This window comes from Callithrix jacchus, chromosome 16, assembly GCF_049354715.1.
Source record: "Callithrix jacchus isolate 240 chromosome 16, calJac240_pri, whole genome shotgun sequence".
In the NCBI taxonomy this organism is placed as follows: domain Eukaryota; kingdom Metazoa; phylum Chordata; class Mammalia; order Primates; family Cebidae; genus Callithrix; species Callithrix jacchus.
In genome coordinates this window covers 67,134,637-67,162,106 of record NC_133517.1, presented here as the reverse complement: position 1 = coordinate 67,162,106, position 27,470 = coordinate 67,134,637, and the positions used below count along the sequence as shown (strand labels likewise).

At 39.9% G+C, this 27,470-nt stretch overlaps 1 protein-coding gene and 1 non-coding gene across 5 annotated transcripts in view; one reads left to right on the top strand and one right to left on the bottom strand.

Moving 5' to 3' along the window:
- Window positions 1-27,470, bottom strand: part of ASAP1 (ArfGAP with SH3 domain, ankyrin repeat and PH domain 1) — a 405,687-nt gene that overhangs the window by 102,475 nt on the left and 275,742 nt on the right. For all 4 annotated transcript variants that reach the window (XM_017965593.4, XM_008983260.5, XM_078353182.1 and 1 more), the window contains 4 exons: window positions 18,715-18,790; window positions 17,219-17,305; window positions 9,673-9,773; window positions 4,745-4,814 (listed from right to left, as the gene is read on the bottom strand). In XM_017965593.4, the coding sequence (XP_017821082.1) occupies window positions 4,745-4,814; window positions 9,673-9,773; window positions 17,219-17,305; window positions 18,715-18,790 (334 nt within the window). The remainder of the gene's footprint in view (window positions 1-4,744; window positions 4,815-9,672; window positions 9,774-17,218; window positions 17,306-18,714; window positions 18,791-27,470) is intronic.
- LOC118148703 (small nucleolar RNA SNORA12) lies at window positions 12,496-12,647 on the top strand. The gene has a single exon (XR_004735619.1). It is a non-coding gene; the product is annotated as a small nucleolar RNA SNORA12 (small nucleolar RNA).

Genomic DNA, 27,470 nt, shown 5'->3' with positions numbered 1-27,470 from the left:
TTTGAATCTCCCTGTTTAAAATGAACAGCCTATCAAGCAGGTGGACACACACACACTATCTACCTATGAGGTGGAACCTCTAAATAGGTCAGCTGGATTTAACCTTTTTGAGTAAAACATCAGGCCTTAATGAACTTCTGTGTGCTATTAAAAATACTTTTGGTGTTGGCTGATTGAGAAAAAAGTGACTATAAATCTAATAACTGCTCCAAGTGTTAATCATATGGGCATCTGAAGACATTTAAAAGATGTAACATTATTTAGGCAGTTTCAGATTCAAATATAAATTCTTGAAACACTTGTTTTATCTTCATGACCAGTACTCCTCCTTCTCCCTTCCCAGAATCCCTTACAGCTTTCTCTACCCTAAGACCCCATGACTAATTTAAGGAGTTTCAAAATAAGGCCAAGGTAGAGAGTTCCACTGCAAAGAACTGTTACTCATGAAACTTTCAAAGACCTAACAACAATTTGGCATCTGAGGAAAAAAAAAAACCAAAAAACCATATGATACAGTAGAAAGAGTATAGGCTTTAAGGCTGAAAAACTGGTCCAGCTATTTACAAACTTCATGACCCTGAGGCATGAGCTTTAACCTCTCTGAGCTTCATCTATAAAATGGAGTCTCATTAGAAAAGTGTTCACTGAACGCTAAGAACATGTCAGGCAACGTGTTAGGTATTAAAAATTCGAAGATGAGTAAGATGCAGTCCCTACCTCCTAGGAACTTACAGCATGGTGAGAAAGGGAGATAGTGATGCCTATCCTGTAGGGCCACCTTGAAGATGAAGTACAGGGTGCATTCCAAGTGTTCCACAGATGGTAGTTCTTTTTCTTTTTACACCCATTATTTAAACAATGTGACACTGTGGTTATTAAATTCAGGGAGTAGGGGTTTTGAAGAGAATAGCTGCTTATACTTTTGAAATTGATTTTTCAAGATTACTAGAATAAAGTAATATGTCAACTATAATTCTTATACTTTCTGTTGTAATTTGTTTTATTGTGTGTGTATATATATATATATATTTTTTTTTTTTTTGAGATGGAGTTTCGCTCGTTACCCAGGCTGGAGTGCAATGGCGCGATCTCGGCTCACCGCAACCTCCGCCTCCTGGGTTCAGGCAATTCTCCTGCCTCAGCCTCCTGCGTAGCTGGGATTACAGGCACGTGCCACCATGCCCAGCTAATTTTTTGTATTTTTAGTAGAGACGGGGTTTCACCATGTTGACGAGGATGGTCATGGTCTCTTGACCTCGTGATCCACCCGCCTCGGCCTCCCAAAGTGCTGGGATTACAGGTGTGAGCCACCGCGTCCGGCCCTGTTTTATTATATTTATTTATACTATAATGCTTTTAGTTAGAAAAAACAATTAGGAAGTATAGAAATCTATAATAGTTTAGTGGCTTCATATAAACTTTATACTAAAGTTGTGAGGCTAAAATTTTTTTTCTTGAGACAGGGTCTGGCTCTGTCACTCAGGCTGGAGTGCAGTGGCACAATCTTAGCTAACTGCTGCCTCCACCTCTTAGGTTCAAGCAATTCTCCCACTTCAGCTTCCTTGGCATCATTAATCTAAATGCATACTTGGCCCTCTACTTCCGTTTGATAAGAACAATTTGCAGAGGTGACACTGATTAGGGCCTTCAAACCAAAGAAATTTCCATGTGTCCCAAACAAACACCTCAAGTTTTCTGACAACAGATTCTTCTCACCACTTTTTCAAAGACCACTGAAGCCCTTTATGCTTTTCTCAGAACACTGCTCGCCTTGATTTTCAACTTAATTCTAATCAACGGTGTTTGCAAAGTCAGGAAAAGCCAGCTAAAACTGGCTAGAGACCTTTCTGTGGGAGCAGCAATGTGCTTACCAGTGATGTAACTGGCAGCAAAAAAGGTCTGGGCCAAAGCCAATGAAAAGGGAGGAAGAAAATCCGTACAAATCAACAGGAGGGAATCAGAAGTTAGGGGAGTAAGCCATTTCCCTCCAGGCTGCTCTGGGGGCAGGAGAGTGCTGATGTTTGTACAGAAGGATCTGCTTGTCAACAGATTTCAGTATTGTCAGCAACATCCAATAAACTAATGGCAACAGCAATAATAACTATTAACAGAATGGCCACACATGGCATGTTATCTCACTGAATCCTCATATAATCTTTATGCGTTAAATGCTTTTCAAGGTCACGAAATAAACAGCAAAGTTGGCATTCAGACTCAGATCTGACAGATGCCATAGTCCATTCTCTTAGCCACTAGACAATGTGGGTGATATGATATTCGTTGTTAATTCGAGCTTTAAGAATGCATATAAACAGTTGGCTTGGCCACAACAATATGTTTTGGCAGGAATAAGAACAAGAAGGGGAAGGGAACTTATTTTATTTTTAGCAAATTGCCTAAGGTCATATAACTACTAAGCAGTGCCAAAGATTCACTTCACCAACTATATGATCTCCCATCACTCTGCAATGCCTTTCACAGCAGATTTCTAAGAAAAGCAAATAATTACAACATGATAAAGCCATTATATAACTTCTCAAAATGCCTAGTGAGGAGTGTTACAGCCTGACAAATCCAGGGGGAGAGCTCTGCAGCAGAAGACAAGGAGGCTTGGGGTACACATGGTAACTCTGACTGGGTGCAGTGGCTCATGCCTGTAATCACAGCACTTTGAGCGGCTGAGGTGGGTGGATCGCTTAAGCCCAGGAGTTCAAGACCAGCCTGGGCAACATAGCAAAACTCCCGCCTCTAAACAAAATACCAAAATTAGCTGGGCATCATGGTGTTCACCTGTATTCCCAGCACTTAGGAGGCTGAGGTGGGAGGATGGCTTGGGCCTAGGATGAGAAGTTTGCAGTAAACAGAGATTGTGCTACTGCACTCCAGCCTGGGTGACAGAGCCAGACCCTGTCTCAAACAAAACAAACCAAAACATGGTAACTCTTTGACTAAAAACACACCATGTATATAGTCAAAGGATCAGAAATTTTCATTCTAGTATACACAGGTGACTGTGTATGGAATTAAATATAAGAAAGTAAAAATTAGCTAATTTTTCACCCATGCATCTTTGATAACTAGGCCAGAACATGGCAGAATGGAAGCTTAAATAAGGATTGCTGAAGAAATGAGTAATTGTTAGATAGCCTCAATCATAATTACGAGCAGATCTAAGTCGGCGGGCAGAATTTCTGATATCAGATGGGTAGCTGGACACAACAGGCACAATAGCTAAAAATTTCAGCTGGGCTGTGTGAGGGAAATTGAAGACCTCTGAGGAATTCCTCTGAGGAATCATGGAAAGTGGGCTGCGGCGGGGCAAGGGACAGAGACAATGCAACTGCTCAAGTTCCATAAAGGACAACGATCTTCAAAATGTGTGCAGTCATTTACACAAAGGACTGGGCCTCAAGTGTGTACTAGGAGTCTTCTGCGTGTCAAGTTCTGTGTGAGAGGCTCATGACAGAAAGAAGAACAGGACTAGGTAAGTGCCTAAGAGGTGTTTACAGTCTAGTAAGATGATGGGTTCTGCAGGAAGAGAGAAGGGCCACATGGACTAATGTCAGATAGACACCCAAGTTTGAACTTCCAATTCTGCCAGTTACTAGCCAAGTTATAGCTGTTCTTTGTGCCTCAGTTTCTTCATCTGTAAAATGAAGGTTATACCACATACGTTGTTGGGAGGATTAAATGAAATAAATTTTATGAAGGTAAGTGGTAGTTCCTTTCCTCCCTGATAGAGAGATATGTAAAGTCAGCTGTAAGTCATACAAAATTGCCAGCGTAAAATGCTTATCTCTCATTTCTACTATTCTGTTAGTAATTAATTGAGCAGTGGCACAAGGACATCACCTGGCACAGGATACTCTAATTTAATGAGTTTTTTTTTTTTTTTTGAGACAGAGTTTCACTCTGTTGCCTGGGTTGGGTGCAGTGACGCAATTTCAGCTCACTGCACCCTCCGCCTCCTGGATTCAAGTGATTCTCCTGCCTCAGCCTCCCAGTAGCTGGGATTACAGGTGCCCGCCACCATGCCCAGCTAATTTTTCTTTTGTATTTTTAGTAGAGATGGGGTTTCACCATGTTGGTCAGGCTGGTCTCAAACTCCTGACCTCAGGTGATCCACCTGTCTCGGCTCCCCAAAATGCTGGGATTACAGATGTGAGACACTGCACCTGGACTAATGAGTTTTTAAAATCCAAACTGAGATTACTGGGTTAAACAGCAAGCACATTTAAAAAGACTTAGCATATACTTTGCCATTTCCGGTCCTGCTTGGTACATTTTCCACTAGAATCTCTGCATCTTTAAAAACTGAAAGGAGTTTTCTGTTGGTTTAAAAAGGGCAGACTTACGGTGTGCTTCTTTGATTACCACTAAGGTTTTTGCATCTACTGTTATGTTTCCTACATTATTTTTACATGCAAAAACATGTCATCTTTATAATTCAAAAAACTAGGTTTTTCAGAAAAATATTTCCCGAAAGATAAGATTATAAAATCAAAATACCTTATTCATTTTGAGAGAGCAAAAAAACAAGTTTCTGGTGCTACCAAAGAATGATGCAGACCATTATAGGACAAGATAACACTTTTTTTTGGTAAGGAGTATCTGAAATGATCTGACCCAAGTGCATAAGATATTTGGGCAAATCTTTACTGCTGGGTACATAACCGTGTTTGCGTTCTGGCCCACGAAGTCAGAAAACATAACAAATGCAGGGTACATTAAAAAAAATACTTACTGTGGCATGTGAGATAGTCAGAATCCCATTCTTGACAGAACACTTCCTCCTCTGCCATACTTTCCGGATCCTAAGGAGGAAGTCAAACACAACTAGATAGAGTATCTGATTCACTCTGGGACATGCAATGATATAGTATGATATATAATAATAATTACAAAATAACTTCCCCAAACCAAAAAAATCTGGGTTGCCTTTTATTATCCCAGGTGGAAGGTAATTCATAAAAGTAGACATGTACAAGGATGTTCATTACAGTATTGGGTTTTTTTTGTTTTTTTTTGAGACAGAGTCTTGCTCTGTCGCCCAGGTTAGAGTGCAAAGGCACGATCTCAGCTCACTGCAACCTTCGCCTCCCAGGATCAAGCTTATCTCCTGTCTCAGCCTCCCGAGTAGAAGGGATTACGGGCATCTGCCAGTACGCCTGGCTAATTTTTGTACTTTTAGTAGAGACAGGGTTTTGCCATGTTGCCCAGAATGGTCTCAAACTCCTGGGCTCAAGTGATCTGCCCACCTCAGCCTCCCAGAATGCTGAAATTACAGGTGTGAGTCATTGTGCCCGAGCATAGCACTGCTTTTGACAGTAAAAATGGGAAACAGAAACAATAATAACCTAACAGCAGGAGACTGAATAAAGGAATTACAGGTACTGCACTGATATAACAACTCCTCTCTGGGAAGGGAAACCAAACCTGTTAGGGGTGGTGTTAATAAGTAGTTTTTAAACATATCTGTGAATCTTTCATAAGAATGTTCAATTACTTGTTATTAATAACTGATTTTTAAAAATTAAGACAGTAACTGGGTGCGGTGGCTCATGCCTGTAATCCCAGCACTTTGAGAGGCTGAGGTGGGGGGACTGCTTGAACCCAGGAGTTTAAGACCAGCCTGGGCAACATAGGGGAATCCCGTATCTACGAAACAACAAAAAAAATTAACATTAAGAAAGTAACTCAAGAAGTCTGCCATGCAGAGAGTAAGGGTGAACTGCCTCGGAATGTACAGGACGAGCTGAGCCAGGGCTCGAGAATGCATCGTCATTTTTGTAAGTCATACACCACCACTTTAGAGGTCTTCCAGAGACAAAATGATGCTTCAGAGCTCAGAGAAAGAACTGTTCGTGATTTGCATAGGGAAGTAAATGGTGACCAAACCATTCACAAATAGTTACAAGCAATACACATTTTAAAAAATGTGATTTGAAAATACTGAAGGATAAAAAAACTAAATAAAACTAATTTAAACTTTGAAAAGTTTGCGTGTGTGTGTGTGTGTGGCTCCAGGCACAGGCAAGAGACTGCATGTGTGAGCAGATCTGCGTGTGTGCAGGTAGGAACAAATGCACTAGTTGAGACTACTTCCATCAGGTAAGAAGAAATGGGCAGGGAACAGGGATTCCCTAGGCTGGAAGAAAGTTTTGAAGGCCTTCTGGTACCATGGAAACACGACATCAGGAGACCACTGAAGCTTTCCCAGGCATTTAAAACAGTATCATCTTGTGTTTTTCTTTTCCTTCTTAAATTAGCCCTCTAAGAAAGCTGCCACAACACAAATTTAAAACCATCTCTAAACACAAATAATACTGTGTATTTAACTACTAGAAGCACAGTTTGTTCTAAAGCTTGCTTCACAGAGGGAAGTAAGAATTTGACACCATCTAGCCAAATGCAAATTGAATATACTGTATTCAAAATGCTAACCTTGCTCAGGAGGCTAACTATTAATTGATAAACCATCCTCAAATCACAGCTAAATCACATATTTTCTTCTAGAAGTACTGACCAGGGAAATGTCTGATTAGAGGTAATAGCTCTCAACTAATCAGAGCCACATTTAGTGAATGTGACTAACTTGCTGTAAATAGTTTTGCATCCATCTTACCCTTACAAGAGCCTGCTAACATAGGTGAGGCATCCCTGTACACACTAAGTCAAAACCAGTGTCATCCCAAGTATCAAACACCCAACTCAACAATCAAACCATTCAACCTTCAGGAATAGTTTAAAACCTCAGTTTATCCACTTTATTAAGCTTTTATTCATTAGTTTTACTTACCCATGTACATTATGGAAGCACATCTCTCTCTCTCTCTCTCTCTCTCTCTCACACACACACACACACACACACACACACACCCCTTCTCTTGCACTGCTAATAAGGCCAAGGAAAGTAACACAGAAGCATTACTCTTTCTGGTTGACAAGAGATTGTGACTGAGGCACTTTCAGATTGTCAGAGGAAAGGGAACAATCTTGAGATATCTCCTGGCATAGCTGAGAGCAGTATCGCCGATTGTTTTTTTTCGGTGAGACAGGGTGTCACTTTGTCACCTGGGCTAGAATGCAGTGGTGCGATCATGGCTCACTGCAGCTTTGACCTCCCAGGCTCAAGTGATCCTCCCACCTTGGCTTCCTAAGTAGCTGGGACTACAGGCAAGTGCCACTGGCTGGGATTTTGCCATGTTGCCCAGGATGGTCTTGAACTCCTGGGCTCAAGTGATCCACTTGCATTGGCTCTCTAAAGTGCTGGGATGACACACATGAGCCGCCAAGCCCAGATAGCGCCTGATCTTTGTGAACATTTTGATAGCTTCTATTCCCAAGACTTCTGTGGACTAGACTGAATTGCTGTGATCTCCCTTCTCTGAACGGAAAGCTTTACAAATGCTCCAGTCTGCATAGCTTCTGAATGGACATACCAAGGACTCTTGCCATCTGATATGCACAGAGAGTGCCACACACAATTACTGATTACGCCATACTGGACTCTTACAATTCCAGGAAAAGAAATTCCATTAGAAAATGGTCTCGTATAAAAGTTCCAACTTTGATGCTGGATCACTTGAGCATCTATCCCAGACCAATCTCTAGCTATGTGACTTTGCTCGTTATTCAACCTCTTGGAGACTCAGTTTCCTTTTCTGTATTATGAAGACAATAATGCCCACCTTCATACATATAATGTGAAAATATGATACAGCAATTGCTCCTTTGCCTCTCAATAATTGCCTCTGGTCCATAATGTTTTAAAACATTATTATTTAAAATTTTAAATCATTTTTCAAATTGTGTAATAATCCTTTAAGTAATAAAGAGCATTCCAAAACTAGGGTCAAAAATTACTAATGCAAATAATACTTCAGAGAAAAATCCAGGACTTATCAGCGGTCATTGTTTGCAAATGAGTCTGTTTTCATGTATAAGTGTTTCAACTTTTTACTCTTTCACAGAAGCAATCACAAGCAACTCCCAGTTATTAGTACTCATCTTTGCTATCTACGTGATTATTAGGAGGTAGAACTGCCTGACTTCCTTTCCAACTCTATGATACAACAGCTCCTTCTGTATCGCTTCCCAACAGACCACATTCAAGGTGAGGGTAAGAACCATATCTCATTTGTGTTTACCTCCAGCATCTAACAGGCTGCCTCATACACTAGAGTATTTCATCCATGTGTGTGGAATGAATACATGAAGGAAGAGACCAAAAGAATGAAGAAATCAAGGGGGAGAACTCGTGCCAGTTTATGTCGTGCATATCCCAAGGGTGATCAACAGCAGCAGTGGCCCCTTTGAAAAACAAAGGGGAGATACCCTGGCATGAAGTCAGAATACACAGGTTCAAATTTGGGTGTTCATACTTACTGTCCATATGATCTTAGTCAAGTTATTTAACCTCTGCAAAACGTGTCAAATGAGATGAGTGAGCGGGTGCCTGGGTGTGTGGGAGGCATACACAGGTGCTCACAAGATGATAATTTGCTTGAACACTTTAGGGTTTGAACTAAGCTACACTTATGGAAAGACTCTGTTGCTCTTCCTTGGATATTCAGATTTTTTTTGAGACGGAGTTTTGCTCTTGTTACCCAGGCTGGAGTGCAATGGCGTGATCTTGGCTCACCGCAACCTCCACCTCCTGGGTTCAAGCAATTCTCCTGCCTCAGTCTCCCGAGTAGCTGGGACTACAGACACGCGCCACCATGCCCAGCTAATTTTTGTATTTTTAGTAGAGACGGGGTTTCACCATGTTAACCAGGATGGTCTCGATCTCTTGACCTCGTGATCCACCTGCCTCAACCTCCCAAAGTGCTGGGATTACAGGCTTGAGCCACCGCCAAAAAGACAATTATTAAAGGGAATAATCAAGATTCTACTTATGCACTTACTGTGAAGCGGAATCATTTGTTTAAGCAAAAGAAAAGAAGGCTCACGTGGCAGAATCCTGGGGAGAAAATGGAACAAGACGAGGCAGGACAGGAAGGCTAGGTTGAGATGCTATTTGCAAAGGGTAGCTACTGGAGTATTTTCAGTAGGGGAATGACATCATGTGCTTTATGATTTTTAAAAAACCACTCTAAGTGCTGTGTGAAGATGAATTGCAGAGAAAGAAGAATGAGTGAAGAAAAGAGAACAGTTAGGAGGCTGCTGAATAGGCCAGGAGAGACGGCAGCAGCTCACCCTAGAGCTGGGACCATGTGGATGGCAAGAAGTATACTACTTTTAGAGTTAGAAATGGAAGAGCTTTTGCCAGATTAACTAAAATACAACAGGCAAAAGAGGAGTCATGGGTGACCCCCAAGGTTGGGTGGCCTGGTGGGCAACCAGGCAGAGAAAATAGCAGTGAATAAAAGCGGAGAGGTGGGTAGGTATGAGGTCAGCACTTGCCTGCTGCATGTACTACTCAGTAGCTTCCTTTGAGCTCAGTAGCTGCATGTTACAAGTCAGAGATGCCATTTAGGGGCCACAGAGCAATTACCACTTCTTCTAAAGAGAGCAGGTTAATTACAGACTTACCTGAAGAAAACCAATATGCTAAAGGTCAGCAGCTAGTGTATTATGAAACTTTAAAGTGTGCTTCCCTATATGAGAAGCTGGAAAAATTTCCTAGGTTAATCACATGCTGAGACACTGGGCTGGGCTCATACATACCCATCACTTTTCTTTAGCAGGTACCCCTTCTTTTCACTGCCATATTCCTTATTGCCCTGGAGCTGATGCATGCTGTATCCTCCTTGTCGGCTCTGCGAATCCTAGGAAAGAAAAACTACAGGTTAAACAAAAATTGGAGACAATTCTCAAATCCTTGATTCTATTCTGCCACTAAGCCTTTACCACTAGCCTGGGTCTAAGGGAATTATGGAACTTTAAGAGCTGCCAGGTCCTTGCCTTTATTTTAGAGGAGGAAACAGGGCAGCTAAATACTTGCCAGAGTCACAAAGCAAGTCCGAGACAGAGGTGGGCTGGGTCTCTTGATTTCTTGTACAAAACCCAGCTCTATTCTGAACTGAATTCAACCAAGCACAGTGCACTGGTAGACACACTACTAGACTGAAACCAGTTTACACCAGCAGCAGAGGCAACCATAGGAGGGACTGGAAAAAGTGAAGTGGACCACAAAATAAAGTTCATGCAACCTGAATATGTTCCTCCCTTAGGCTGTATCTTTTCTCCCTTTACACATTCTGCTAAAACATCCGCAAATAAAAGGGCAACCTTCTAAGTGAGGTTTTAACAATTACTATGTTTCTTGTTTTGTAGTTAGTGCTCTGTAAAATATACCGATAACCATACTTTTCAATTAAGACAATTCTACGGCAGTGAAAAGTGTATGACGTCGTGGAGGGTGACAAGGGCCAAACCAACAACACAGATGCAAAAAAGGTTGATTTACTATTAGCACTCCACTGAGTGCTACTTACATAGTTTCTAAGGACTACATGACTAGAAACAGTCATTACATTATGAAAATGTAAGAAATAAAATCAACAATGTTCAACTGCAGAATGAGAACATGGTCTTTAGACATACAAGTAGGACAATATATTCTCATAAAAAGTATTGACTTACTCTCCTAGACTTCGATCAGGAAGGGCAAAAGCAATAGAGAAAAAAGGTAGAACATTTGAAAATATAGTTAATTTCATTGAAAATCATATCACCCATAATTTAAGCATTTTATATAACGTACACAGAAAACATCACTCTAAAGATAATACTAGACAACATATACACCTTTAGATTCAAGATAAACTTTGGGTGATAGGACAATAAAATGTTTATATTTATCCAGTTTTATTTCAGGTCATATTGCATGAGAACAGAAACATGGCTAAATAGAAGAACATGAAGTACACACATATTTTACCAAAATAAAATGATTGACAAATCTCAAATATATAAGTATAGGGAATCAATACCTCAGTGAAACCCAAAATCAATTATTCAGAAAAATCTAATAGCCACAAATTGCAGCAGGAGTATTTTTTTTCCCAAGGGAAAAGAACTTAAATATATCCAGTTCATAAACAACACCTGAAATGTGACGGTGTCAAGGTAAGCTAAACTAACCATTGACTATTTACTGACTTGTATATAGAATACCTTTAAGGCCAGGATGGCTTCCTTCTAACATTCGGGATCTTTTTGGGCCAAGCAAAGTATGTTCGGTGATGCAAATTAATATAAGTAATAGTCAAAGGAAAATCTCTAAGACAATGTATCTTTGTAAGGCTATTCTACACATGACAGATTCTGTGTTCAAAATCATGTCCTGAATACCTCCGAAAAGCCAGGTATTCAGGACCCTAAGTATACAATATAAGCTCTGCCTTTGAGGTAGATGCTCACACTCTCACCATATCACTGTCCTGCTCTCGTGTAGGTAACTGGGAGCTTACTGTACACTTAACCAGGCAAGCTGACTCACATTAAAAAGCTTACAAACTTGAGTCATTTTCTTTTTGAATAATTTCTCTGTTTATAACTGGCCAGATTCCCTCCATATGAAACATTTAATTGGACAATATTAATCATTTGGAAGACGTGGGGCATTGACTTGGATCTAGGATTTTCTTGCAAAATTCTCCCTATTTCCTTTTTAAAAATGTGTGTGTGTGTGTGTGTGTGTATTTTTTTGGAGGCCAGGTATTACTCTGTTTCCTAGGCTGAATACAATAGTGTGATCACAGCTCTCTGCAGCCTCAACCTCTCAAGCTGAAATGACTGTCCCACCTCAGCCTTCCGAGTAGCTGGAACTATAGGTGTGTGCTACCATGTCGGGGTAATTTTTGCTTTTTTGTAGAAATGGGATTTCACTATATTGCCCAGGCTGGTCTTGAACTCCTGGACACAAGCAATTCTCCTGCTCTGGCCTTCCAAAGTGTTGAGTTTACAGGTGTGAGCCACCATGTCCGATCTAAATGTTCACTTTTAATCAGGGCCTATAGCCTGGAATTCCAGAGTAATGTGGCTCACTAAGTCCTTCTTAATAGAGATTTTCACACTTTCTAAATGGAGGTAGGACTGAGGGACTATACTGAATATCAGGCAAGCAAGAAGAGCAACCTTCCCCTACCAATACCTCCAGCAACAGTCCCTAGTAACAACAGTAGTAACAGGCATTTTTTTTTTTTGGGAGGCAGCAGTGTGTTCATAATCCTAAAAAGGAAAGATAGATCAGGTTGCAGGGAACTGAGTCATGGGACAAAACAGGAGGCAGGGATTAATGAAATCCACAGGGCTTTCTGCTTTAATCCAACCAAATTGCATGAAAATTACTCAATTATGAATGGAGTCAGGGATCTCTGCCCTATCTATATATCCCAGAAACATTAAAAACAAAATCTAAAATCTCCCTGCATATTGGTGCTCACTCACAGCCCTCTTCCTCAGAACCCTTGTTACTGAACTAGACTTCTCTTCATCTGCCCATGTAATTCCTAGGTCTGTCTGAATGCTTTTAAACTATATAACTCTTGTGGTAGTTTTCTTTTTGGAACATGTGTTAAGTTTTCAAATGGGCCGACCACTGCCACATGTATTATATTGGAGCTGGCAAAGGCCTGTGACAGATCTCTCTCAAGTTTTTCATGCCTTTCCTGCCTCAGAGAATGGCTCCCACATGTGGCAGGAAACAAAAAAACACAAATGGATGTCTCACTATTAGGCACTCTATCAAAAACAAGCAACTATGTATGTCTAATCTTAACCTTTGCTAACCTTTAAAATAAAATACTAAGTTAAAAAATAAAAATACTTATCTTTTTTTAAACAAGGATTCAGATGCTAACAACTTATAAAAACGATTATATTTTTTAAATTTACCACTAAGACATTTCTTATATATTTATTACTAGCTTAAGTAAACCTTAAATTCTAAATAACAAACTCTTAGACTGACTGGGTCTTGCTTTACATCAAACTAATATGCTTTTAAAGGTGAATACAGTGGCTAAACTCCAGGCTTTGATCTCATTAAACTGAGCAGAAAGGAAGCAGTATGTTTCAGAAGTTTAGTATCAACAATCCTAAATTAACTATTGATGAGTTTAATGGCTTAATAAAGTCACACCAATTAGTCCTTGTGCACTGTGAGAAATGACGGCCATTCAGCTTGCTAAGCAGGGCACTCTAGATAAATGAAAAAAAGGTTTTCTTTTTTGAGAAAGTAGATATTGGAGCCTTATTAACATTAATAACAATTTAAAAACTTACACAAACTGAAGGAATAAAATCGGTTCTGAATCCTTTGATAGCATACCAGAAATTAACTATGTATTCAGGAAAGAGAAAAACTCATTTGGGCAAAAATATAAAACATAAACAATAAACTTAAAATCTTTTTAGTTTAATTTCCTATTCTCTATTAGCAGTACATACTAATTACTTTCTTATTTGAAAACCTTATTAATGTATAAAATGTGTTATTAAGAGGCAGAGTCTCAAATCTTTTAAAAGTGAAAGCAGTTACATATTCATTGATTTAATGATGTTATAAATGTTTGTGGTATCCAATTTAAAACTAAACCTCTACTAGAGAAGCCTAAAATTTCTAATGTAAGGTATGAATGGAGTGGGCAAAAGATTCCTTCTGTTTCATTTTTATTTTATTTTTCAATTTTTTTAAAATTACATTTTAGGTTTTGGGGTACATGTGAACAACATGCAAGATTGTTGCATAGGTACACACATGGCAGTGTGATGTGCTGCCTTCCTCCCCATCACCTTATCTGTTTCATTTTTCTCAATATTTGAAGAGTTTTCTGGTATCAGGCTAGATGACAGATACTGTGACATGAGTAATTCAGAAACAGAATCTGTCAAATCTGCCAACCATAATGTGATGTGATTTTAAGAGGGTCCATCAGTGAACCCAAACAAAAAAGGTGGAATTTTTGGAATAATTTGGTATATCCTAAATATGACTTACCACCATTTAAAATTCTTTTAGGCCAGGCATGGTAGTTCATGCCTGTAATCTCAGCACTTTGGGAGGCTGAGGTGGGTAGATCACTTGAGGTCAGTAGTTTGAGACCAGTCTGGTTTAACACGGTAAAACTCCATCTCTACCAAAAATACAAAAAATTAGCCAGACATAGTGATGCATGCCTGCAGTCCCAGCTACTCGGGAGGCTGAGGCACGAGAATCACTTGAACCTGGGAGGCAGAGGCTGCAGTAAGCGAGATTTGCACCACTGCACTACAGTCTGGGCAACGAAGTGAGACTGTGTCTCAAAAAAAAAAAAAAAACCCAACCAACCAACTAAACAAAAACCCACTTTCAAATCTAAAAATAGTTAAGTAGCAAATAGTTCTTTTGTAGGTTAGCATATTACCAAAACTTAACAGAATTTCATAGAACATTTCTTTGCTAAGACAATACAAACTTAAGGATGGGGGGGGGAAGAGTTTACCAGAATTCCAGGGATCTATTTACAACTAAAATTCTTGGAGCTTCCTTTAATGGAGCCGAGTTAGAACCTGGTGGGGGTCAGTAGGTGAAATAGTATGTTGGGTGTTTTTGATTCCTCAGTTAATCTTTAAGATTACTTGACACTCTTTTCAAATAGTAGTACCATGGTTAGAACTGTCTGTGGATAGTCTCCTCTCACATTTAATTTAAGTCATGAAAAATCATTACCTTCTAAACATATTCTGCAAAGAGTGATGATAAACAGCATGAGAAAGAAATAGACATGTTGTGAAAGATCAATTTATTACTTGTGAAACTCTCTGGACAAGGTACTAATGAAAGCTCATTTATTAATCTAGGATGGAGTTAAATCATATGCATTTCATCATGTATGCATTCCTTTGGCTAATGTGCAACTTTGTTTTTTAGCTAGCATGAGCAGGATACGTAAGTCTCCATGCAAAACAAAAAGGGGCTATAATAGTCCTCCCTTTTATTTTTCAAGAAAGCTTCCATATAGGAAAGAGGTAATACAGTATGACAAAACAAAGGTAAATACAAGTGGTTAAGTACATACTGGTAAGTAAAAAAACCCGAAACCCAAAACCCAAGAAAACCCTCATAATTTTACCCCAAGACTGAAATCTACTACCTGCTATTCCCTTCTACTTGGGTCTTTTTAATGCTCTTACACTGAGAAATTATTCAGAGGGACCACATTTCTCCTAGGATTTATATATGAGCACCTTCAAAGGGCATGGCATATCTGTATTTCAGTCTGAAGTCCACTGGGGGTCTAATACTCAGAAGTTCTTGTAAATCACAGTCAGAGGCCTCAAGCCACAGGTGCAGTCACTGCCTGACACTCTGAATGACATGGATGCAGAAACTGCCTTAGTGCACAGAGATGTTCCTGGCCACTCTGCCTACTCCACAGGATAGCAGATGCCTAGTGTTACACTGTTTCTCTCACTTGACCAATCCCCAATGCATATAGTAGATTTGGAGAACCAGAAAAGTATAGGCTTATGTTCAGTCAATAAAGAAAACCTTCAGATTGCTTTAAAAGATTACTGTCACTAGTGCAGGGCTTCCTATGTTTTAGGGGAGTTGCTTTGTTTTTAGACTCATAAACCCCTTTCAGAAATGTTGGAATTTAAAATAAGTGAGTTTGCTATTGTTGGGTGATAGTCTTTAAAAACTGACTATAAAAAATGCTGTGTTTCGGCCAGCTGCAGTGGCTCATGCTTGTAATCCCAGCACTTTGGGAGGCTGAGGCAGGTGGATCACAAGGTCAAGAGATTGAGACCTTCCTGGCCAACATGGTGAAACCTCATCTCTACTAAAAACACAAAAATTAGCTGGGCATGGTGGTGCATGCCTGTAGTCCCAGCTACTCGGAAGACTGAGTCAGGAGAATCACTCCAACAGGAGGCAGATGTTGCAGTGAGCAGAGACTACACCACTTACATTCCAGCCTGAGAAACAGAGTGAGACTCTGTCTCAAAAAAAAAATGCTGTATTTCATGTTATTATTATTAAATACTGCTCTTAATGTTTTTTGTTCGTTTGTTTGGTTAGCTGAGGCAGGGTCTTGATCCATTGCCCAGGCTAGAGTACAGTGACAGAAACTTGGCTTACTGCAGCTTCCACTTCCTGGGCTCAAGGGATTCTTCCACCTCAGCTTCCCTAGTAGCTGGGACTACAGGCACATGCCATCATGCATGGCTAATTTTTCAAAGTTTTTTTGTAGAGACAGGGTCTCATTTTATTGCCTAGTGTAATCTCAAACTCCTGGGTTCAAGTGATCCTCCCACTTTAGCCTCCCAAAATGTTTGAATTACAGGTGTGAGCCACTGCTCTTAAATTTAAAACATAATAATTTCATGTTCACATGGATGACTAGATAATTAGCTCCTGGATGGAAGGGACTAAAGTTTAATACCTAGAACTGTGTCTGGCACACAGTAGGTGTTAATGAAATGTTTGAACAAATAACATTTATAATTAAGGATATGTACTGCATTCATCCAGCCTCTACCATGCATTCTATACTCTTTCAATATCCAAGGACCATCTCACCTCCCTAATTGCAGGGGAAAGCTTCTATAGGATTCTGCATCAAAGTATTTCCCTGGCAAATGAGACATGCCCCTTTTGGCTGCCCAGAAAGACAGGTGGTCTAAAGAGGACAGTTGTAGAATGTACTATGTTTCAGCATACACTTCCAAAAAGCATGTCTTCAAAACTAGGATAGAAAAATTATAGTCATGGGGCTGGGTGCAGTGGCTCATGTCTGTAATCCCAGAACTTTGGGAGGCCGAGGTGGGAAGACTGCTTGAGTCCAGGAGTTCAAGACCAGCCAGGGCAACATGGTGAAACTCCATTTCTACAAAAAATACAAAAATTATCCAGGAGTGGTGGCATGTGCCTGTAGTCCCAGCTACCTGGGAGGCTGAGATGGAAGAACTGCTTTAGGTCGAGGCTACAATGAGCCATAATTTCGCCGCTGCACCCTAGCCTGGGTGACAGAGTGAGACCCTGCCTCAAAAAAATAAAAAAAGAAAAAAAAATTCAGCCATGGAATTAGATACCCAGAACATCTTTCCTGTTAGGAAGGAAAAGGAACTAAAATACAGTTTCTACATGGGGCTTATGATAAGTACACATTTGTATATTATGTAAGATATCACTGTGCCTGTCTTACACATCAGGAAACACAGGTATCACAAAAGCAGCCTTACTTACATTGTTAGCCCTTTTGTAAACATGTAAACCACTTACTTCTTTCTGATCAAGTTGAAGAGAGGATTTTATTAAGTCTCGGAGAGCAGTTAGCTGTTTCTTTTCTTCATCCTGGGTCTGTTTTATCTGCAAAAAAAAATTACTTCTATTACTTACCATTTATACTTTTATAGGTAGAGTTTAATTTTATAGGTAGAGTAGAATTTTTATTCAAAAATACCACTCATCAAACAACTCTATTATATAGTTGTTTTTCTTATTACAAGTCCTTTACACTATCTCATTTTTGGTATTAGATTTCTCATCTTATAATAGTACCAGTGGGCCTTGAAATTAGTGAATAATGCAACATGCATTCTTATTAAATAACATATCTAAGCTAGACAATTAACTCTGAAGTGCTAAACAGCTTAAGAAATATCACTGAGATTATTTGCTTCTGGTTTTTCAAAGGGTGGTAATGGAAATGCCATGATGTGATTCAATAGTCCAGAAAAGAATCCTAAGAATGACCAATGCATACATGAAAGTTTACATAGCATGAAATGGGGTCAAGGGATTGGTGCTGCTTTTTCCTTTAACCACTTGGGACTTAACTGTAACCTTAACCATGTTAACTACTAAAAGAAAATCAGAAAAAATATACAGCTATGTATTTTTAAAGTTATATAAGAATATAAGGCATTACTTGTAATTCTAAAACTTTATTTAGTGATATTTACTCATACTCATACATACATATGCTTTTATTTCCCACCAAATAGTTTTTGGGCAACAACTTTACCATTTCTAAAAAATTTAGACCTAGACACTAAAAAGAGAGAGATAATATAAAACATAAAAAAAAAAAACAAACCCATAAATGAAAGGCACAGTGGCTCATGCTTGTAATCCCAGCACTTTGGGATGTCAAGGTGGGTGGATCACTCGAGCTCAGGAGTTCAAGACCAGTCTGGGCAACACAGTGAAACCCTGTCTCTACTAAAAATGCAAAAAATTAGCTGGCAGTGGTGGGGGGTACTTGTAGTTCCAGCTACTTGGGAGGCTATGGCATGAGAATCCCTTGAGCCCAGAAGGCAGAGATTGCAGTGAGCCAAGATGGCACCACTGCAGTCTAGCCTGGGTGACAGAGTGAGACTCAATCTGGGGGGGGGGGGGAACCAACCAAACAAAAACCATATAAACCTGCCTATTCAGAGAGTCACTTAATTTTTAACCTTCCACAATCATACGTTCTTTCAGCAATTGCTGATCAGGGAACATCAAATGTGATGCTAACTGAATTGTAAGTGCAGAGCCATCTGGAACTGATGGCTACTCTCCTCCCTGCTCCTCTCATGGCCCCAGAAGGCACTCTGGAGTATTTCACCACTGATGACTCCTCTGACTTAAAATGTAGGGTTATCTGCCCTAGCTTTGTACAGACACATCATTTAATCTTTCCGCTTTTAACATCTTTCTAATACAGATTCCAAATTCAGTGATATTTATCCATGAAAGCAAGTTAAACTGCATGTATTTTATAAAGAACTTACATTATATAAATCAGCAGCCAGTTTTTCAATGTACTGTTTCAACTTATCAGCTGTTTTCAAGCCATCTTGAAAGAAACTACAATTAAAAAAAAATAGGAAATTTACCACCAGTATAAAAAAGAAAGAATTTTTGTTTCCTTACGTGGAAACAAAGAAAGAAAGAAACTAGAATAACCTGCAAAATCTGAAAATACACAGATCTGTGTGTGTGTGTGTGTGTGTGTGTGTGTGTATAAAACTGTCTTGAATAGACATATATACTCATTCTCCATGCATTTATCTATACAAGACAGTTATAAAACTGATTATGATATTTTATAATGATTTACCAATGAACAAATTATGGCTACCAGTTAACATTTGATAGAAGATACCACAAGGAGACTGGAAATTATAGTTGCAGTCCCGAAACAGTGATTTCATAATGTGCATATCCATTATATATAGAACAGTTCTTCCCAGTTGTATCATATTTGAATTCGAAAGAGAGAAAGATACATTAACCAGTGGAATATCATAAGGTCAATCTAGACAGTATAAGAAAAAAGATGGACTATAGATAAAGGCAAAAGAAGAGTCAAAGTTCATTCAGTTCCTCAAAGATCCCTGTGTTCCAACATATATTTGAAACACAAGATTTCAAAGCAATAATACCAATGGGTTTGGAAAGCTTTATCCTACAACATATTGTTGCATTATTTCACCTGAGAAATAACAAGAATTAATATCTGTGGAGTATTTATCACATGCCCAGCAATACTCTAAACACTTCACACAGTGATTTCATGTACACAACCCTAATGAATTAAAGCACTTCAATCTCATCTCCATTTGTAAAACTGAAGTACAGAGTATGTATAAAACTTGGTCAAGCTGCAACTACTAAGCAGCAAAGCTGGTGGAATTCAGATCAGTTCTGCCAGATTCTGATCCATGCTCTTTACCAGAAGTGAAGGGATTTCTTGTCTCATGTGGCACACTTCCACTCAGGAACCCAATCTCTAGTATCAGTTTAGAGAAATACAAATATACCTCAGGAAACTGGTGTTTAGAATTTTCTCTGCCCTATTAGAAGCTTCTCTAACCACAGCAGATTACTTCTCAAGATACTATGTTTTGCTGTCTCCCCACAATGAGGACCTGGAGGATGAGGACTGTCTCAACTCCCTATCACAGTGGGCCCAACACAAAGGAGACTAAATGAAGCAATATCAAGACATTTTAAGCTGTATCTTTTTTTTTTTGAGATGGAGTCTTACTCTGTCACCTAGGCTGGAGTGTAGTGGCGCAATCTTGGCTCACTGAAACCTCTGCCTCCCAGGCAGCTGGGACTACAGGTGCCTGCTACCACGCCAGGCTAATTTTCATGTTTTCAGTAGAGATGGGATGGGGGGGAGGGTGTGGGTTCACTAAGTTGATCAGGCTGGTTTCGAACTCCTGACCTCAAGTGATCCACCCACTCTGGCCTCCCAAAATGCTGGAATTACAGGTGTGAGCCACCACGCCCAGCATAAGGCATATCTTAATAGACATATTTTAAGCTTAATAAAGTTTTTCAACAACAGGGATGAGAGGAAAAAGGGCCTTTTGGTTAATCATTTAACTGAAAACCACATGAACACAGTAAATCAATCACTCTCTCTCTCTCTCTTAGAAAGGGTCTCACTCTGTCACCACCAATGGAGTGCAGAGGCTCACTGAAGACTTTCAGGGGTCAAGTGATCCTTCCACCTCAGCCTTCCGAGTAGCTGGCACTACAGGTGCACCCCACCATGCCTGGCTAAATTTTTATATTTTTTTGTAAAGATGAGGTTTCGCCATGTTGCCCAGGCTGTCTTGAACTCCTGGACTGAAGTAATCTGCCCACCTTGGCCTCCCAGAGTGCTGAGATTACAGGTGTGAGCCACCACCACATCTGGCCTAAATTCTCATTTTCTAGCATTTGGTTTTTCAGCACTGCCTACAGCGATGCAAGTTAAACTTCTCAGTACAGAATCTTAAAAGTTTATGTTCTGACCCTTGAATTGCTTCTAAGTTTTACCTCTTACCATTTTCCTTAAATACTCCAAGGTCTAGCTATGCCACATTATTTCTAGTTGCTTGTTCCTTTTCAACCCATCTTCCCCCACCTCAGCCTCTGCATATGCTATTCCCTCTGCCTGGAATGCCCTTCCCCTCTGTACCTGCGTAGTAGTCCATTCTCACGCTGCTGTGAAGAAACACCTGAGACTGGGTAACTTACAAAGAAAAGAGGTTTAATTGACTCACAGTTCCACATGGCTGGAAAGGCCTCAGGAAACTTACAATCATGGCAGAAGACACCTCTTCACAGGGTGGCAGGAGAAAGAATGAGTGCCAGCAGGGGAAATGCCAGACACTTATATAACCATCATATCTTGTGAGACTCACTCATTATCAAGAGAACAGCATGGGGGAAACCACCTCCATGACTCAGTTACCTCCAGCTGGTCCCCTCTTTGACCCATGGAGATTATGAAGATTACAATTCAAGATGAGATTTGGGTGGGGACACAGAGCCAGACCTTATCAACCTGCCTGCCAAATTCTCTTTTATCAAGACTCAGCTCAGTTGCTTCCCCATAAGCAGCATTCTCTAGACCTGATAGTCAAAGCAATGGTTTTGTATGGGTACAAAGGTAATCATAGCAAAATCAGTTTTGGTCTCTGATACTGCACTTAAGTAATTTTGAAGTTTTGAAGGTAGAGCACTTAAATTTAAAAGATGGATGTTGTCAGGACTTCTTACGAATGAAAAAACAATTGCTTTGGGGTCAGATGATAATGACTAGGAATCTGTGTTCTGGCAAATCATTTAACTTATCTTGGCCTCAGTTTGCTCAAGTGTAAATGGGCAAACAATACAGATAGGACATATGAAATCAGCCAGCAAAGTGTGGGGCAGTTAGCATGTGCTCAGAAAATGATACCCTTCCCTGGAGCTGCATAACTTTATCATATAAGGAGTTATTTCCTTTGCAGAGGGATACAGATTCCTTGCAGATATTTTTGAAAAGGTATTTCATTTTCACTTTCAACATAAAGGGAATTTAATCATTATGCTCAAAAATAAGTGAGTTTTGCTTGGGAGACAGGTGCACCAAGATCTCAGAAATCACCACTGAAGAACTTATCCATGCGACCAAAAACCACTTGTATCCCAGAAACTATTGAAATAAAAATTTTAAGAAAAGAATAGAACATGAATTAAATCTTTCCCCAATTTTTTTAAAAGGTTAGTTTCAATAAGAATGCTCTAGATCTGTGTTTTCCAATATGGCAACCACTAGTCACATGTGGCTATTAAAACTTAAATAAAAAATTCTGCTCCTGAAGTCTCACAAGCCATATTTCAAGTGCTCAGTAGCCACGTGTGGTCAGTGGGTACCATGCAGATGGTAAATGATATGAACATTTCCACCATAGCAGAAAGTTCTACTGGACAACACCACTCTAGATAAAGAATAAGCAGGCTGGGTGCGGTGGCTCACGACTGTAATCCCAGCACTTTGGGAGGCCGAGGTGGGTGGAATATGAGGTCAAGAGATTGAGACCATCCTGGCAAACATGGTGAAACCCTGCCTCTATTAAAAATACAAAAGAATTAGCTGGGTGTGGTGGTGCGTGCCTGTAGTCCCAGCTACTCAGGAGGCTGAGGCAGGAGAACTGCTTGAACCCAGGAGGCGAAGGCTGCAGTGAGCCGAGATCACGCCACTGCACTCCAGCCTGGCGCCTGGCGATGAAAGCAAGACTCTGTCTCAAAAAAACAAAAAGAATAAGCAAATATTTGAAGAGCACAAAAGAAATACTGAAGAATACATTATAAATTTTAGTGAGAAAGACGGAACTGTTTTAGTTTGAAACAGCATTGATAAAAGTGAAAATTCCTGTTAACTACAAAGCTGAAGAAAGACTCCAAACAAATTTACTTTCCTTCAGCTTCAATTATTCAGACTACTACATACCCAGAGACTAAGAAAAATCAATGTAATGATTGCTTTCATCTGTAGCATGATCCCATTTTTGTAAACAAAACAAGCCAGATACTAGAATCTAGTAATCACCTAAGTGAGGAGATTATGGGTTTTTGTTATTTTTCCTTAACCTGAGTTTCTAATTTTGTTTCTCAAGAATATAATGTATTACTCTTTAAAACAAAATGAAAGAATCAACATTTTGTCTGGGATGAACAATTAGGAGGTGAACCCCCTGCAGAAACTCATTATAGGGCCAAGTTCCAGTTTTGATAAGAAATAGAGCAGGAAAAGAAGACGAGTTGCAGGAGAAGAACAAAATAACCATGGTAGTCATTAGCAATGTATTAGTGACACAAAGCAAAGGGTGACATGCTGTCATCTGCACTGTCCCTCTGTGCTTCATTCTCTCCTCCTTAAGGGTCATAGTTCCAGCTGTGGACAAGGTAGACAGAGAGGCATCACAGGTGGACACCTGCCACAACATTTCACAGAGGGCAATGGCTTCTCTGTTCCTCTTTTCTCTCTTCTGTTTTAGCTGGTCATAGTTCAGTGGACGTGCAAGGGCTACTGCACATGTGGCTCACGCCTGTAATCCTAGCACTTTGGGAGGCCGAGGCAGGAGGATTGCTTGAGCCAGGAGTTTGAGATCAGCTTGGGCAACATGGTTGAAGCCCCGTCTATACAAAAAAATACAAAAATTAGCCGGGTGTTACGGTACCTGCCTGTAGTCCCAACTACTTGGGAGGCTGGGGTGGGAAGATTGCTTGCACCCAGGAGGTTGAGGCTGCAGTGAGCTGTGATCGTACCACTGCACTCCAGCACTGGGTGACAGAGTGAGATTCTAACTCCAAAAAAAATAAATAAATAAAAAACCAAGGGCTTAGGAGTCAAAACTATATTGTATTTTATATTTTGGCTCTAAACCTTACTATACTTGGTAACGCTGGGAAGGTTATTTACCCTGTCTGAGTAACAGCATGCTCATCTCCAAATGTAAACATTTTCTAGTTTCAAGGAGCGTCAGATGAGCTACTACAGATAAAAGTGTTGTTAACTGGAAAGTGAAGCATGTGTGTGAGTTCTGATTACCGATCACTACATATAACACATAAATCTTCCAAACAGAAGGAAAAATGACCTCCAGGACACCCCATTTATCTTTTAGCCATTTTCTTGAGAAATTACTGTAACATAACGAGATCTTCAGAAGATAAGTAACAGTAATGACAGCTAACATGTTACTGAGTATTTAGTCTTTACCAGTTACCTCCCTTTTATACACAATTAATGGAATCTCCTTTTAGTCTCATTACAGAACCAACCTGGCAACTAGGTGCAGAACTTCCAGCCCCACCTCTTCTCCCATCTCTGGGAAGGGCAGAGAGGCTGGAGATTGGGCCAATCACCAACAGATTAATTAATTTAATTAATCATTGGTCTATGTAATTGTAGAGGTCTATGTAATAAGACCTCTATAAAATCCTCTAAATTAAGGTATTTAGAGAGCTGCTGGGTTAGTGAACACATGCAATCTTTTGTGTCTGACCTCTTTCACTTAGCATTAATGTTTTAAATGCTCACTCATATTGTAACATGCATCAATATTTCATTCACATTCAGCATTGTGGCTGAACTATGCTCCATTTTGATATACCACATTTTGTTTAATCTTTTATCAGCTGATGAATATTTGGGTGTTTCCGTGTTTTGGCTGTTGTAAATAATGCTGCTATAAATATTCATGTACCAGTGTTTGTTTAAATACCTGCTTTCTGTTCTTTTTGGTATACAACTAAGAGTGGAACTGCTGGATCATACACTAATTTTATCCTTAACTTTCTGAGAAGTTCCCAAACTGTTTTCCAAAGAAGTTACATCATTTACATTCCTACTGGCAATACATAGGTTGCAATCTTTCCACATCCTCGCCAAGACTTTTTTTTTTAATTACAACAATCCCCGTGGATATGAAGTGCTATTTCACTGAGGTTTTGATTTGTACTTACCAATGACTAATGATGTTGAGCACTTTTTCATGTGTTTTTCTCTGTGTGTGTGTGTATATAATTTTTTAAATATAAAGAGTCTTGTACTGTTGCCCAGGCTAGAGTGCAGTGGTGTCATTATGGCTCACTGCAGCCTTGATCTCCTGGGCTCAGGTGATCCTCTCACCTCGGCCTCCCAGGTGGTTGGGAATATAGGCGTGTGCCACCACACTTGGGTAAATTTTTTTTTTGTAGAGACAGAGTCTCCCCGTGTTGCCCAGGCTGGTCTCGAACTCCTGGGCTCAAGTGATCCTCCTACCTCAGTTTCCTAAATTGCTAGGTTTATAGGTATGAGCCAGCACATCTGGACCATTGCTGAATTCTTTATATATTATGGATATCAGACTCTTATCAGAAAAATGTTGTGTAAATATTTTCTCCTATTCTGTGGGTTATCTTTTACTTTCTTGATAATATACTTCCATGAACAAAAGCTTTTAATTTTGAAGCCCAATTTATATTTTCTTTGGGTTCCTGTGCTTACGTTGTCTGCTTTGACATGTTTACTAAGCATTTATTAAATCAATGAACATGACTTTGAACAAAATACTGATCCTTTCTGAGTTACAATTTCTTGAGTGTTGGGAATATTAAATGAGAAAACAAACGCAAAGAACTTAGAGGTAGAGTCTATATAAGTTGGCCTAGAAAATAAGCTCTCAGTAAATGTTAGCTATTATTATTACTACCTATAAAATGACAGATAATAAAACAATGTCAATGCTCTTCACTCCACAGGTCATAATGACACTTGTGAGTTGGTAAAAGAAGCAGGTGGACAGGAGGATATGTCTCTTTTGAAAGCAGCATGTACTGGTGGGAGTGTAAATTAGTTCAACCATTGTGGAAGACAGTGTGGCGATTCCTCAAGGACCTAGAAATAGAAATTCCATTTGACCCAGAAATCCCATTACTGGGTATATACCCAAAGGATTATAAATCGTTCTACTATAAGGACACATGCACACGAATGTTCATTGCAGCACTGCTTACAATAGCAAAGACCTGGAATCAACCCAAATGCCCATCGATGATAGACTGGACAGGGAAAATGTGGCACATATACACCATGGATTATTATGCTGCAATCAAAAACGAGAGTTCATGTCCTTTGTAGGGACATGGATGAACCTGGAGACCATCATTCTCAGCAAACTGACACAAGAACAGAAAATGAAATACCGCATGTTCTCACTCATAGGTGGGTGTTGAACAATGAGAACACATGGACACAGGGAAGGGAGCACTACACACTGGGGTCTGTTAGGGGGAATAGGGGAGGGACAGTGGGGGGTGGGGTTGGGGAGAGAGAACATGAGGAGAAATGCCAGATATAGGTGAAGGGGAGGAAGGCAGCAAATCACACTGCCATGTGTGTACCTATGCAACTATCTTGCATGTTCTTCACATGTACCCCAAAACCTAAAATGCAATTAAAAAAAAAGAAAGCAGCATGTAATTGAGAATGTTTATGTCTGAAAATGAGCAGTAATTAGTGTGAGTGAGCTGAAATAGGTTAGAAACAGTTAAAAGCCCTTCTTTTCTGCTCCCTTTATTTTTCCATTATAGTAGCTTCATCCACACCGAAGTGCCATGACTATTATTATCATGGCAAATTCACTGTTGAGTACCAGCTGACTTTGTGCTGAAAATCACTTTGGGAACTGAAGCAAGTACTGAGAAGAAATCTTCAAAACAAAACAAAACAAAAAACACCTAAGTAGAGAATGGCTAACAGGTCCACACAATATACTTATTCAGAGTTTTAAGGAACTGACTGAAGTAGAAAAGAATAAAGAAAACTACCCTCGCTTCTTACTGTGACAGAGTTCTTGGGGTTCAACCATGGAGCCACTTTTAGTTGAATCCCCTTACAACATGGTTTTACTACTTTATGACTTAGAACGCCTCTCTCCCTAAAGGTTTTCACTGTGTACGGTTGAAAGACAGATCATCACTGTCTTCCGATGATCTCTCTATGACCTAGGGGACATTCTTCTACCAGATTGCAATCTGGCAACCAAATTCTAGCCATCCTCCAAGTTCAATGACAAGTCCCACCACCTCCTTCAAGGTGCTAGCACCTTCTCCTCAGTCCTCCTGGTATCAGGAGTCTCTCTTCCTTTTTTTTTTATGGAGAGTTTTGCTCTTGTTGCCCAGGCTGGAGTGCAATGGTACTATCTTGGCTCACTGCAATCTTTATCTCCCAGATTCAAGTGATTCTCCTGCCTCAGTCTCCCAAGTACCTGGAATTATAGGCGTGGGCCATCACATCTGGCTACAGTAGAGAAACGGTTTTGCCATGTTGGTCAGGCTGGTCTCAAATTCCTGACCTCTAGTGATCCACCTGTCTCTGCCTCCCAAAGTGCTGGAATTACAGTTGTGAGCCAACACACCCAGCTGTCCCTCTTCCTCTTGATGCTCCATGGTACTAGCCCCATTATGATTAATAATGGATCTGACTTACTTCTTATACCTAACAATTAGCTCCTGAGGGGAGAAGTCTTGATTTATCTCTATCCCAGAACTGGGCACAGTCTCTGATCTTTGGTAAGACTAAAAAATATTTGTGGAAAGAGAAAAAGCAAAGAATAAAGGGGGGATGCATTAGCTACACAAGTTTGAATCACCTTTACTGGCAAAGGCTAATACATGTATAGTTTATAAAGCATCTTCTATTTTGAAAAACTTGTCTGTGTAGGCCAAGTTCTTCTTT